Raw genomic sequence first — 15,280 nt, 5'->3', positions numbered from 1 at the left:
TACTTCCATCTACAGTGCTTACAATACTGCCTATCTCTGTCTCATCGACAAATTTGGATATATGGCTTTCTATCCCATCATCTGAGTCATTATTTAATAGTGAATAGTTGAGGCCCCAAAAGCGATGTTGTGAGACACCACAACTTACATCCTACCATTATCCCTACTCTGTCTCCTTCCGCTCATGTCAATAATTTGCCTTCAATTCGATGAGCTTCAACTTCAGCTAACAGTCTAACTTTTCCTAACAGAGTTGAGGTAGAGGATCAGTGATGACCTTATTGAATCGCAGAGGAGGTTCAAAGGGCCTAATAGCCTACTCCTCCTCGTATTTCTTATATTATGTTATATCTCTACTTTCCCTTCCACTGCAACAACATTAGCTTTATCCTATTCTTTTGCAAAAAGAGGTGCAAAGTGCTTGTCGGTACCTCACTCACGGCCTCTGTCTACACAGACAATTTTCTTTTTAGTCCCTATGTGGCCCACTATTTCTTTAATTAATATCTATTTTTACATTTTAAAAATATTTTTGGGTTCCCTTTATCATTAACCACCACTCTTTTCTCAAACTCTCTTTTCCTTTCTTGTATCCTGCGCTGTCTCTACTCTGTCTGGTTTACTATATTCTGTACGACATTTGTCATAACCCTCCTTTTTCTGTTTTATTTTTACCTCGACTTCCTTTATCATCCCAGGACCTCTAGCTTTGGATGCCCCATCTTTCCTCCTTGTGGGAATACACTTGGTTTGCTCCTGAAGTACCTCCGCCATGAAGGTCAGCCATATGCTTGTTGACTATTTTCCTACCCAACCTTTGTTTCAGTCCACCTGTGGTAGATTCCTTTTCAAACCACTGAAATTTTTTCTCTTCCAGTTGAATCATTTCACTGTTGTTTTGTATTTGCACCTTTTGTTAACTACTTTAAACTTAATTATACTACGATCACAATTACCCAGATCACTGCTTCCTTCCTCATTGGGCTAGAAATATACTGATGAATGGAGCTCTCCTTCACCCTCCTTGCTCTTTACTCTGATTTTTTCCTCATTCTGTATTAGGGTAATTGAAGACCCCTGCTATTATTGTTCTATTATTTATAAATTTCTCTGAAATTTGCATACATATTTGCTCCTCTACCACCTTACTATTTGAGGGTCTATATTAAAGACCCAATAATGTAACAGCTGCTTTTCTATTCCTTAACTCTAACCAAATTTATTCAATCTTTGAACCCTCTAGTATATCATTCCTCTGTAGAACTGTATTATCCTTGGTCAATACGACCACTGGCCCTTCCTGTCTTTATTCCTTCCCTATTCCTCCAGAATACACTGTAGCCAGGAACGTTTAGCTCCCGTTTCTGCCCATGTTTATGTCAGGCTTCCATTATAACCACTTCATCCTAACCCCATATATGAACACATGAATTAGGAGCAGGAGTAGGCCACTCGACCCTTCGAGCCTGCTCCACCAGTCAATAAGTTCATGATTGAACTGATTACTCCACATTTCCACCTACCCTGATAACCTTCCACCTCCTTGCTGATCATCTGCCGTAAAAATATTCAAAGACTCTGCTTCCACAGCCTTTTGAGGAAGAGAATTCCAAAGACTCATGACCCTCTGAGAGAAAGTATTTCTCCTCATCTCTGTCTTAAATGGGCGACCCCTTATTTTTAAACAGTGACCCCCTAGTTCTAGATTCTCCAACAAGGAGAAACATCCTTTCCACATCCACCCTGTCAAGACCCCTCAGGATCTTATATGTTTCGATTAAGTTGCCTCTTACTCTTCTAAATTCCAGCGGATACAAGCCTAGCCTGTCCAATCTTCCCTCGTAAGACAGCCCGCCCATTCCAGGTATTTGTCTAGTAAGCCTTCTCTGTACTGCCTCCAACGCATTTACATCCTTCCTTAAATAAGGACACCAGTACTGTACACAGTATTCCAGATGTGGTCTCACCAATGCCCTGTATAACTGAAGCATAACCTCCCTACTTTTGTATTCAATTCCCCTCGCGATTAACAATAACGTTCTATTAGCTTTCCTAATTACATGCTGTACCTGCATACTAACCTTTTGCGATTCATGCACTAGGACACCCAGATCCCTCTGCATCTCAGAGCTCTGCAATCTCTCATCATTTAGATAATATGCTTCTTTTTAATTCTTTTTGCCAAAGTAGAAAATTTCACACTTTCCCACATTATACTCCATTTGCCAGGTCTTTAAACACTCACTTAACCTATCTATATCCCTTTGTAGCCTCATGTCCTCTTCACAACTTACTTTCCTACCTTCTTTGTGTCATCAACAAATTTAGCAACCATACCTTTGGTCCCTTCATCTAAGTCATTTATATAAATTCTAAAAAGTTGAGGCCCATCACAGATCCCTGTAGCATACCACTCGTTACATCTTGTCAACCAGAAAATGACCCATTTATGACTACTCTCTGTTTCCTGTTAGCTAGCTAATCTTCTATCCATGCCAATATGTTACCCCCTACACCATGAGCTTTTATTTTCTGCAATAACCTTTGATGTGGCACCTTATCAAATGCCTTCTGGAAATCTAAGTACAATGCATCCACTGGTTTGGCACTTACAATAAGTTGACATGTTACAGATGCAACACTCCTTGTATTTACACACGTGAATTCCAACACGTTGCTAGTTTTGCTTTCTTCCTCCAGCTAATTTCTGCTCTTCTACACTATTATTTGTTCTGTTGCTGTTTGTTCCTCCTGGTTTTCTAATTACCTTATCTCTCCTCTCTGCTGCTACTTCCGAGAGCCCTGCCCTCCACCAAATTAGTTTAAACTCTCCCCCACAGCACGATTTAACCTCCTTATGAGGACATTGGTCCCAGTTCTGTTCAGATGCAAACTGTTCCTCCAGCCCCAGGATTGCCCCACCCTCTTGCACCACGACTCCACAATCAGCTGCATTATCTTCTTGTTTCTATAATCACTATCATGTGGTGCTGGGAGTATCCAGAAAGTACTATCTTTGAGGTCCTGTACACCCACAACACACTTCAATATTAGGTATTTGGTAAATCAGGTCCATCTGCTTAGAACCAGGTTGAGGGACCAAATTTACTCCAACCAGTAAAATAAAAGCAAAGTACTGCGGATGCTGGAAATCTGAAATAAAAACAGAAAGTGCTGGAAATACTCAGCAGGTCTGACAGCATCTGTGGAGAGAGACGCAGAGTTAAAGTTTCAGGTTGGTGACCTTTCAGCAGAACTAGCAAAGGTTAGAAATGTAATAGGTTTTAAGCAAATAAAGTAGGGGTAGGGGGAGTGGGGGGTGGTGGGGAAGAGAACAAAAGGCAAGGTGTGTGATAGGAGAGGGCCGGGCCGGACAGATTAAATGACAAGGAGGTCATGGGGCAAAGTCAAAGAGAGTGTGCTAATGGTGTGGTGAAAGACAAAGCATTAGTGCAGAGAGAGTGTTAATGACAGGACATTGAACAACCCTAGCCAAAAGCACAAACATGAAAAACCTAGTAGACAGGCACATGATAAAAATGATGAAACAAAATAAAATAAAAAAGGGGCCAGTCATGCTCTGAAATTATTGAACTCAATGTTCAGTCCAGAAGGCTGTAGAGTGCCTAATTGGAAAATGAGGTGCTGTTCCTCCAGCTTGTGTTGATGTTCACTGTAACACTGCAGCAGGCTCAAGACAGAAACGTGGCCATGAGAGCAGGAGGGTGTGTTGAAATGGCAAGCAACCAGAAGCTCGGGGTCATTTTTTTGGACTGAGCGGAGGTGTTCCGCAAAGCGGTCACCCAATCTGTGTTTGCTCTCCCCAATGTAGAGGCGACCGCATTGTGAGCAGCGAATACAGTATACTAAATTGAAAGAAGTACTGCTTCACCTGGAAGGAGTGTTTGGTGCCTTGGATGGTGAGGAGAGAGGAGGTAAAAGGGCAGGTATTACACCTCCTGCGATTGCATGGGAAGGTGCAATGGGAAGAGGATGAGGTGTCAGGGATAACGGAGGAGCGGACCAGGGTGTCACAGAGAGAACGATCCCTTCAGAATGCTGAAAGGGGAGGGGAGGGGAGGGGAAGATGCATTTGGTGGTGGCATCACGCTGGAGGTGGCGGCAACGGCGGAGGATAATCCTTTGGATATGTGGGCTGGAGGGGTGGAAAGTGAGGACAAGGGGAACCCTGTTGCAGTTCTGGGAGGGAGGGGAAGGGGAAGGGGTGAGGACAGAAGTGCGGGAAATGGATCGGACAAGGTTGAGGGCCCTGTCAACCTTTGGTTGGGGGAATCTTTGGTTGAGGAAAAAGGAAGACATATCAGAAGCGCTGCTGTGGAAGGCTGCATCATCAGAACAGATGCGTCAGAGATGGAGAAATTGGGAGACCTGCCTGTTCTTGTTGCATAACAAAACTTGTGTACTGTACCTGCATTGAAGCACCCTCCACTCTTGCAATGTATGCCACACGATCCAGAAATGTAACAGTAACCGGAACAGCGACAAAGAAACCACTAACAAATGCCTTGAGGTATCGCTTGCCAAAACTACTTGTACGTGCCATTATCTGACAAAACAAAATTACAATGTAAGTTTTCAGTACAGTCACATGAAACCTCTGTTCATTGCTAGTCATGATACTGGTGCAACAATCTGCATTGCAATACAAGCAGTCTTACATTATAATAAAATGCAGAAATATGAGTGGAAGTGAAGGTATCGCATAACAAAATAAAAAGTATCTTAAGCACTCATCACCAGCTCCCAGGGCATGACAGCGATAGCCAAGAGCTGTTCTCAGTACAAAAAAAATGCATCATCTTCCTGTCTACATCTACCCAGCAAGTTCCCCCCCTTCCCATGTTCCACATCCAAAACATCCTCCCAACACTTCCACAAGCCCAACACACCACTCTGAGTAATCAAAACTCCCTTCCTGGATACCCAAGAGCCCCTCCCTCCTCCCACAAATATTCTGATGCCACTGGTTCACCCCTGCAACATTATTAAAACCATATTCCTCCCTGCCTTATCAGTATTTCTACATGCCTATCTACTTGAAACCTGAAGCGCCTTTCCTGCTATCATAAAGACTTTTAAAAAGATATTATTTCTATGTATACAATACATAACAAAGGTACTTATGAACAGTAGTCTATGTTCTGCCAGTCCAAGAGCTTTTCCTCACTCCTTCATGGTTCACCCATCAATGCTCAAAATGTTCCTTTGTTTTCTGCCCTCCAACTACCTCTCTATTCATTAGAATGCATTTCCTTTCATTATGTGTACCATTATCTTTGCCATAAGCCTGCAATACTTAACTTTTTTTATATATATATAATCTGCAGGCATAACATTTCTTTGATCAATCCTATAATCAATGTTTTACAGCATAAACAGCCATTTGGTTCAATATCCCTACCCCAGCTCACCGAAAGAACTATTATCCCAAATTGTCTCATTTTGCTGCTTTTTCTCAGAACCTTTTAAATGTTTCCCTTTCAAATATCTACCCATTTTCTTTTTAAAAGCTATTTCAGGGAAACGATTCTGTGTCTGTCTCTCATGGTGTTAGTTACCTCCCTGATTCTGATAGAAAACAGAACCCACCCCATTAGAGACCCCAGGACTCTTTGCTCCAGTGCTGCCTTCCCCTTATTGCTAAACTCCAGATACCACCCATCACCCACACCATAAAACTGTGACCCTCTCCCCTTTCATGATCCTAAACAGCAGTCACACCTTCAACCAGATGCATCTTGCCTAGCATCCTGTTTTGTCTGCTGTGCTACAAGAGACTTAAGAAAAAGACTGAGTACACTGTTGAAGAAACTAATGCTCTAGCGCATGAGCAACTTAGAGTGTAACTAGGTGCAAACCCTCAAATTATATGTAAAAGTTTGTCAGATCGCCAAAGTCAGACCATTACATGTGCAATTTTCTACCAAGCTTTTGGCAAAAAAATTAGAAAAAAACTATCGTTATTTTGTGTTGATTTTATTCAACTTTGCAGAGTAGCCAAGAATTTACAAATACCTGCCAGAAAAACTTACCCTCTAACTAGAAGTAGATCTATTCCTGGAGGTTCTATTACATGACCTCCCACCTCGAATCACTCCATCCAAACAGCCTTTTCTTCTGTCTCCAATGTTTTTTATTCCCTTAGGGAATTATGTTTGAATTTAACCTACAGAAGTGTCAGCTGTAAAATTCCTCGATTAAATGAGATTGACCTATCTCAACCCAGCTTTCCATGGGTGTACATAAGCTGTACAAACTTGCCCACAATTGAGTACAAGAATGCCTTATTGCAATTACCAACTCTGGTTGTAGGTATTCCTGGAGATTTTATCACATGACCTCCAACCACCCAGCCCAGTCAAAGAGTCTTGTGACCCCATCTACAACCGGTGTGCTTTGTTACAATTAAAGTTAAACATGTTAAGAACATAAGAAATGGAAGCAGGTGTCGACTGTTCAGCCCCTCGAGCCTGCTCCGCTATTCAATACGATCATGGCTGATCTTTTACCTCAACTCCACTTTCCTGCCCACTCCCCATATCCCTTGATTCCCTGAGAGATACAAAAAAAAGATTCACAACCCCGAGTGAAGAAATTTCTCATCTTAGTCCTAAATGATCAACCCCTTATCCTGTGGCTGTGCCCCCTTGTTCTCGCTTCCCAAGAAACAATCTCTCAGCATCTACCCTGTCAAGCCCTTTCAGAATTTTGTCTGTTTCAAGGAGATCAGCTCTCATTCCTTTGAACTCCACTCAAGGCAAGTATATCCTTCCTTAGATATGGAGAACAAAACTGCACACAGGTGTGATCTCACCAAAGCCCTTTATAATTGTAGTAAGACTTCTTTATTCTTGTACTCCAATCCCTTATAATAAAGGACAACATGCCATTTGCCTTCCTAATTACTTGCTGCACCTGCATGCTAACTTTGTGTTCTTTGTACAAGTACACCCAATCTCTCTGAACATTTAGAAGTTTCATGCCTTTTAAAAAAAAAATCTGCTTTTCTATTCTTACTACCAAAGTGAATAACCTCACACCTCCTCACATTATACTTCATCTGCCACCTTGTTGCCCTTATCGAATGCCTTTTGGAAATCCAGGTATATTACATCTACTGATTCCCCTTTATCTACCCTACTAGCTACATCCTCAAAAATTAATACATTTGTCAAACAGGATTTCCCTTTTGTAAAACCATGTTGACTGTGTCTGATCATACTACGATTTCCTAAATGCAGTGTTAACACTTCCTTAGTAATAGCATGTTTCCCGATTACTGCTGTCAAGTTAACTGGTCTATAGTTCCCTGTTTTCTCTCTCCCTTTATTGAATAGCGGAGTTATATGGGCTAACTTCCAATCCACTGGGAATCTAAGGCACTTTGGAAAATCAAAACCAGAGCACCCACTATTTCTGCAGTTACCTGTTTTAGAACCCTAGGATGTAGGCCATCAGGTCCTGGGATTTGTCAGCTTATACTTTTTTCTCTGCTGATATTAATTAATTTCTTCACTCATTATTAGCCCCTTGGCTGCCCTCCATTTCTGGTATATAATTTGTGTCTTCTACTGTGAAATATTTGTTCACCATCTCTGCCATTTCCTCATTCCACATGATAATTTCTCCCATTTCTGCCTCTAAGGGACCAACGTTTACTTTGGCTACTCTCCTTTTTATATACTTGTAAAAGCTCTTATAATCTGTTTTTATATTCCTGGCTAATTCACTCATTCTATTTTTCCTCTTTTTACTAACTTTTTAGTCACCTTTTGCTAGTTTATAAAACACTCTCATTCCTCAAGCTTACCACTATTCTTTTCAAAATTATAAGCCTCTTCTTTTAATCTAATACTATCCTTAACTTCCCTAGTAAGCCCCAGATGAATATTTCCTCACATTTGGATAGAGGATTGATTAACAGCATTTTCTGTTTTTGTTTCAGATTTCTAGCATCTGCAGTATTTTGATTTTGTATTGATGGATCTTTCCTGCAGAGTTCTTGTTTTTTAATGGAATATATTTTTGTTGAGAATTTTGAATTGTTCTTTAAATGTTTCCCACTATTTACTGGCACTCTCTCCTCATACCTAGGTTAATTGGCTTTAAGTTTAAGATTCTTGGTTGTGATTGGAATATGTTGCTTTCAATCTTAATATGGAATTCAACTGCATTACGATACTTTTTCCCAGAAGATCTTTTACTATTAGATTACTAATTAAACCTGCCTCATTGAACAATACTAGATTTAAAATAGCCTTATAGTTTGTTCCACAACATATTGTTCCAAGAAACCGTCACAAAAGCATTCGACAAACTCATCTTCCAAACTACCTTTGCTAATTTGATTTCTCCAACCTATATGAAGATTAACGTCCCCCACAATGAATTATATTGCCTTTGTTACAAGCTCCATTTATTTCTTGCTTAATGCTCTGTCCAACGATATAACTAGTGTTAGGGGGCTTATAAACTACTCCCACCAGTGTCTTCTGACCCTTGTTATTCCTAAACTCCACCCATACTGATTCTACTTATTGATCTTCTAAGTCAAGATCCTTTCTCACTACTGTCCTAAAGTCATCCTTTACTAGCAGGGCTGCTACTCCTCATTTTCCATTCTGTCTGTCTTTCGAAATGTTGTGCACGCTGGAATATTTATTTCTCAACCTTGGTCACCTTGGAACCATATCTCTGTAATGGCAATTGGATCTAAACCATTTATCTCTATTTGTGCCGCTAGTTCATTTATCTTATTGTGAACGCATCGCACATTCAGATAAAGAGCCTTTAATTTTTTTAAATGACTGTTCTTTGCATGGACTTTATTCACTAATGCACGATTACCATTAAACTCTCTGTCCCTTCTTTTCCCACTCTGCTGGTCTTTACCCAAATTGCGACACTGCTCTATTGCCTCGACTTTTTCTTTAGATTTCTAAATCTCACTTCACCAGACCCCCTCCTCCACCCCACCTTTTAGATTCAAGCCCCATTCACAGCCCAAGTTATAACATTCGCCAGGACACTAATCCCTGTTTAATGGAACAGCTCCCTCTTTCCACAGTATTGTGCCACTTCCCCTTCCGCCTTCAACACTCTTCGAGCCACGCATTTACTCCTTTGGTTTATCCAATGCCAATTGGCATCTTCTTTGGCCTCCTTGTCTCGAGAGACAATGGGTAAGCGCCTGGAGGTGGTCAGTGGTTTGTGAAGCAGCGCCTAGAGTGGCTATAAAGGCCAATTCTAGAGTGACAGACTCTTCCACAGGTTTCTTTCTTTCTTTTGGCCTCCTTATCTCGAGAGACAATGGGAAGCGCCTGGAGGTGGTCAGTGATGTGTGGAGCAGCGCCTGGAGTGGCTATAAAGGCCAATTCTAGAGTGACAGGCTCTTCCACAGGTGCTGCAGAAAAATTTGTTTGTCGGGGCTGTTACACAGTTGGCTCTCCCCTTGCACTTTTGTCTTTTTTCCTGCCAACTGCTAAGTCTCTTCGACTCGCCACACTTTAGCCCCGCCTTTATGGCTGCCCGCCAGCTCTGGCGAACGCTGGCAACTGACTCCCATGACTTGTGATCAATGTCACTTCATGTCGCGTTTGCAGACGGCTTTAAAGCGGAGACATGGACGGCCGGTGGGTCTGATACCAGTGGCGAGCTCGCTGTACAAAGTGTCTTTGGGGATCCTGCCATCTTCCATGCGGCTCACATGGCCAAGCCATCTCAAGCGCCGCTGACTCAGTAGTGTGTATAAGCTGGGGATGTTGGCCGCCTCGAGGACTTCTGTGTTGGAGATACGGTCCTGCCACCTGATGCCAAGTATTCTCCGGAGGCAGCGAAGATGGAATGAATTGAGACGTCGCTCTTGGCTGACATACGTTGTCCAAGCCTCGCTGCAATAGAGCAAGGTACTGAGGACACAGGCTTGATACACTCGGACTTTTGTGTTCTGTATCAGTGCGCCATTTTCCCACACTCTCTTGGCCAGTCTGGACATAGCAGTGGAAGCCTTTCCCATGCGCTTGTTGATTTCTGCATCTAGAGACAGGTTACTGGTGATAGTTGAGCCTAGGTAGGTGAACTCTTGAACCACTTCCAGAGCGTGGTCGCCAATATTGATGCATGGAGCATTTCTGACGTCCTGCCCCATGATGTTCGTTTTCTTGAGGCTGATGGTTAGGCCAAATTCATTGCAGGCAGCCGCAAACCTGTCCATGAGACTCTGCAGGCACTCTTCAGTGTGAGATGTTAAAGCAGCATCGTCAGCAAAGAAGAGTTCCCTGATGAGGACTTTCCGTACTTTGGACTTCGCTCTTAGGCGGGCAAGGTCGAACAACCTGCCCCCTGATCATGTGTGGAAGAAAATTCCTTCTTCAGAAGACTTGAACGCATGTGAAAGCAGCAGGGAGAAGAAAATCCCAAAAAGTGTGGGTGCGAGAACACAGCCCTGTTTCACGCCACTCAGGATAGGAAAGGGGTCTGATGAGGAGCCGCCATGTTGAACTGTGCCTTTCATATTGTCATGGAATGAGGTGATGATACTTAGTAGCTTTGGTGGACATTCAATCTTTTCTAGTAGCCTGAAGAGACCACATCTGCTGACAAGGTCAAAGGCTTTGGTGAGATCAATGAAAGCAATGTAGAGGGGCATCTGTTGTTCGCAGCATTTCTCCTGTATCTGACGAAGGGAGAACAGCATGTCAACGGTCGATTTCTCTGCACGAAAGCCACACTGTGCCTCAGGGTAGACGCGCTCGGCCAGCTTCTGGAGCCTGTTTAGAGCGACTCGAGCAAAGACTTTCCCCACTATGATGAGCAGGGAGATTACACGGTAGTTGTTGCAGTCACCGCGGTCATTTTTGTTTTTATAGAGGGTGATGATATTGGCATCGCGCACGTCCTGAGGTACTGCTCCCTCGTCCCAGCACAGGCATAGCAGTTCATGTTGTGCTGAGAGTATAGCAGGCTTGGCACTCTTGATTATTTTAGGGGTATGGCATTTGGCTCAGGTAACAATCCAGAGATTATCACCTTTCAAGTTATGCATTCTAATTTGGACCCTAATTCCTCAAATTCTCTCAGAAGAACATCATTCCTATTTCTACCAATTTCGTTGGTTCCTGCATGGACCACCACAACTGGATTCTCTCCCTTCAAGTTCATCTTCAGCCGTGAGGAGGTGTCTTTAATCTTGGCATCAGGCAGGCAACACAGAACTCCTGCAGAGACTATCTATCCCCAGACTATATTGTCCCCTACCACTACCATATCCCTTTTCACATCCCCCACTTGAATGACATCCTGCACCATGGTGCCATGGTCAGTTTGCCCAAACACTCTGCAATTCTTGTTCTCCTCCACACAGGTGGCAAGTACCTCGTACCTGTTGGTCAAAGTGAAGAGCCAAGGCTCCTCCTGAATCCCCATACCTGCCTGACTTGCACTCACATCCTCCTGTCCCTGACCATTGACCAACTAACTGTTCTGATGAAAGGTCGCAGACCTGAAATGTTAACTCTGCTTCTCTCTCCACAGATGTTGCCAGACCTGCTGAGTATTTGACACTTTGTTCTTATTTCAGATTTCCAGCATCTGCGGTATTTTGCTTTTATCCACACTAACACTGTACTAATAAGAATTTAAAGTTGCTACTGCAAATGGGTTTTCAGATGTAGAGAGAAGATTAACATTAAGGCAGTAAAACTTTCAGGTTAGTCCTTGCAACAGATTTCCCCCAAATGGCACTGTAACTGACAAGCTGGTTCCCCATACAGGTTGTACTGTGGAAATCTAGGACAGGTAGGTGAGTTGCAGTCTTTGTAGCAACCCATATGGTTGGGCATTTGCCATCTGTGATACATCTACCTTATTTTAAAAAAGCTTCTTCAATCTTCTAGATTTTTTTTCGCAGAAAAATGGGCACCTGCCTTTCGTAACTACTCCATCATGACCTTTTTAAACAAGCTTCTGTAACACTTGCTGAGCTTCTGAACTGTCTTGTAACAGAAGGTAACCTCAGCTCTTCAGTCCAAGTTATTGCCTCTGTAACTGGTGAAGAGGAGCAAAATTAGCACTATCTGCAAGCAGTTTGTGGTGTTCCATTCAATTTCTTAGAAAATCCAGCTAATTGTAGTCAAACCAGTCACAATATCAAATGTAACTTCCCACCTAAGCATGTTAAAATATCTAATGTATTGTACTGTTTGTCAATAGAAAGGACTTTATTCTTCACTTTCCATTCCCTCCACATGCTGAACTGCAGAAATTGATTCCTGGACTGCATGCTTAGAGATAAACTGACTAAATTTGACAAGTAAATAACTGACACATTTCAAAAGGTACTGCTGTGTTTGCCATTTACATACGTTTATATACTTTTGCAGAAATGATCCGTGTATGAAATGCTGACCATTTTTTTTGGATCTTGACATGTTTACTCATATCTTTGATTCCATTATATACATCAATGTTGGTGGATTTACATATCAACCGACAAGACTGCACTGAATGTTCCTATCTCAAACTGTGGTCCTATATCGGCAACCTGTGCAGTAAAACCCAAATACAGGAACTAGAATAGGTGGAGTTTGTTTAAACTCGAATGCACTTGCAATTATTTAGCACCAGTCATATTCTCAGGATGCCCAAAAAGCTTTCCAGTCGATAAGACATTTCTAAAGTGTAGTCACTGTTAGTTTGTAGACAAATACAGCAGCCAATTTGCTTACAACAGATCACACAAACAGCAAGATAAATAACCAGCTAACCTATTTAAAAGATGTTAAATGCTGGTCAGGATATCGAGAAAATTCTCCTGCCCTTTTTCAAATAGTGTAATGGGATCTTTTACAACAGGGGGATTGGTTTAAAATCAAATGCAAAAGATGGTACTTCCGATAATGTGCACATCCTCAGGACTGTACTGAAGTGTCAGCCTAGATTTTGTGCACAAGTCCTAAAACTGGCCTTGAACCCACAATTTTCCGAATCAGAGGCAAGATTGCGACCAATGTGAAAGCTGACACTATTAAATATTATCTGATTTGCCTTTACATTGTTATACTTAAAATACCAAGCATTTTTATATAATCCAAGCACACCTTTTGAACCCAGTAGCTTAAGTAAGAAAATGTACTACTGGTGCGGCACTGAGCAAATGTGATCAAGGTCCCATATTTAATCAGTACTCTGCTGAGTTAGTTGATAGGACAAGATGCACTATAATTCACCTCAATGCCTTAAGGATAGGTAGAGGAACAAAGTCAAGAGGGTGCCCATCATTCCTAAATACCCTTGTTCACATCCTCCTTTCCACACTACTCACATTACCGAAATAGCCTTAACCAAATTCATAAACAAAATCCTATTATTTGTGCCCTTTTTCTCCCTAAACCTTTCTGCAGCATTCAGTACAATTGACCAAGCCATGATCCTCTAGTGCTACTCTTCTGTTGTCCAGTTCTATGGTACGGTCCTTGCATTGTGCCATTCCTCATGTACACATCTGAATGTAGTCAGCACACATCTCTCTCCCGTGCCATTACCCCTACAATTCCTCAAGCAAGGATCTATCTTAGCCCCACTTCCTTTGCCCATTACCTGTCCCTTGACAATATCATCCAGAAACAGTCAGCTTTCACATGTATGTTGATGATACTCAGGTGTACCTCACCACTACTTCTCTCAACAGTTCAACTGCCTCAGCACTGCTAGATCACCAACAAAAAGTCCTGGATGAATCACAACTGCCTCAGCGCAATATCGGGAAAGACGAAAGTCATCATCTTCAGCTCCTGCTACACACTCAGCTTCTTTGCCATCTCCCTGAGCCACCACATGCTCAGCCTGAATCAGAATGCCTGCACTTTTTCAGTCCCTTTCAACCCAGAGCAGAGTTTTTAAATCCTATATCCTGTCCATCACAGTAACAATATTCACTAGGAATCTTACCGCAGCCCCTCCACTCCCAAAACCCTTGGTACATGCTTTCATTACCTTCAGACTCAATGGCCAGAATTTTCTGAGCCCTTTGGTGACGAGCTGGGAGGCGGGAAGGCATCGGGGAGGGGTGGCCACTATTTCCTGCCACCTTGCCTTTTTACCAGTGGCGGGAAAGCTAGCAGATCGGTCAACCATTGGGAGGCCAACTGAGTCATTTAAGTCTCCAATTAATGGCCGCTTCCTGCCTCCGCAGGCATTTAGCCCATGCCGAGGTGGGGCCATTGCCGTGTGGAAAGAGCACCCATGAAACCTGGCAGACTCCCAGCAGTTTCTGAGGTGGGGGGTGTCCCTCCTTTATGTGCATTCCATGGGCCAGGGAGGGACCACGCCACCACCCCCCCAGCAACAACAAAGCCACTGCGCTCAGCAACCCCTCCCCAATCACGAGGGCAGCACAGTGGCGCAGTGGTTAGCACCGCAGCCTCACAGCTCCAGCGACCCGGGTTCAATTCTGGGTACTGCCTGTGTGGAGTTTGCAAGTTCTCCCTGTGTCTGCGTGGGTTTCCTCCGGGTGCTCCGGTTTCCTCCCACATGCCAAAGACTTGCAGGTTGATAGGTTAATTGGCCATTATAAATTGCCATAGTATAGGTAGGTGGTCGGGAAATATAGGGACAGGTGGGGATGTGGTAGGAATATGGGATTAGTGTATGATTAGTATAAATGGGTGGTTGATGTTCGGCACAGACTCGGTGGGCCGAAGGGCCTGTTTCAGTGCTGTATCTCTAAACTAAGCTAAACTAAACTAGTCTTGCCTAGGCGTCCCACAACCCCATTTACTACCTTTCTTTGAGGGCACCCGGCCATTGAGCCACCCTCTCCCAGGTGTTGCAGCCCCAGCAAAAGCCATCACAAGTCCTTAATTGGACAACGACCCCGGCCACTTAACTGACCATCACCGGCAATATGCCACCCTGGGTCCAGCGCTGCTTAAGCGAGATCACCTCCCATTTTTGGCTCCAGCGGCAGGACTTCTGCTCCCTCCACAAAATTCAGCCCAACATCTCTAATGCTTTCCTTACTGAGAATCTGTTTGCAGAAGATGCTTTCAAGTAAAATAAAAAGTTTTTGTGAAGTAATTAAGGTACTACAGTTTGTTAGACAGTACAATTTTCAGTGTCTAATTGCTTTTGGGATTTGTATCTAAATCCAGTTGTAAAATTCCTAGTTGAAGTGAGATTGGCCTTTCTTAAATAAAAGCAAAATACTGCAGATGCAGGAAATATGAAATAAAAACGAGAAATGCTGGAAATACTCAGGTCA

At 42.9% G+C, this 15,280-nt stretch overlaps 1 protein-coding gene across 10 annotated transcripts in view; it reads right to left on the bottom strand.

Annotated features, from left to right (window-relative positions):
* immp2l (inner mitochondrial membrane peptidase subunit 2) overlaps positions 1-15,280 on the bottom strand; it is a 737,403-nt gene that overhangs the window by 717,741 nt on the left and 4,382 nt on the right. For all 10 annotated transcript variants that reach the window (XR_010976862.1, XM_068050588.1, XM_068050589.1 and 7 more), the window contains exon 2: positions 4,430-4,567. Coding sequence is in view for 9 of the 10 variants with exons in the window: in XM_068050588.1 (XP_067906689.1) it covers positions 4,430-4,564 (135 nt within the window). In the remaining variant the exon portion in view is untranslated. The remainder of the gene's footprint in view (positions 1-4,429; positions 4,568-15,280) is intronic.

The sequence above is a fragment of the Heterodontus francisci genome, chromosome 18 (assembly GCF_036365525.1).
Source record: "Heterodontus francisci isolate sHetFra1 chromosome 18, sHetFra1.hap1, whole genome shotgun sequence".
Taxonomy (NCBI): Eukaryota; Metazoa; Chordata; class Chondrichthyes; order Heterodontiformes; family Heterodontidae; genus Heterodontus; species Heterodontus francisci.
This window is presented reverse-complemented; position numbering and strand designations above follow the sequence as displayed.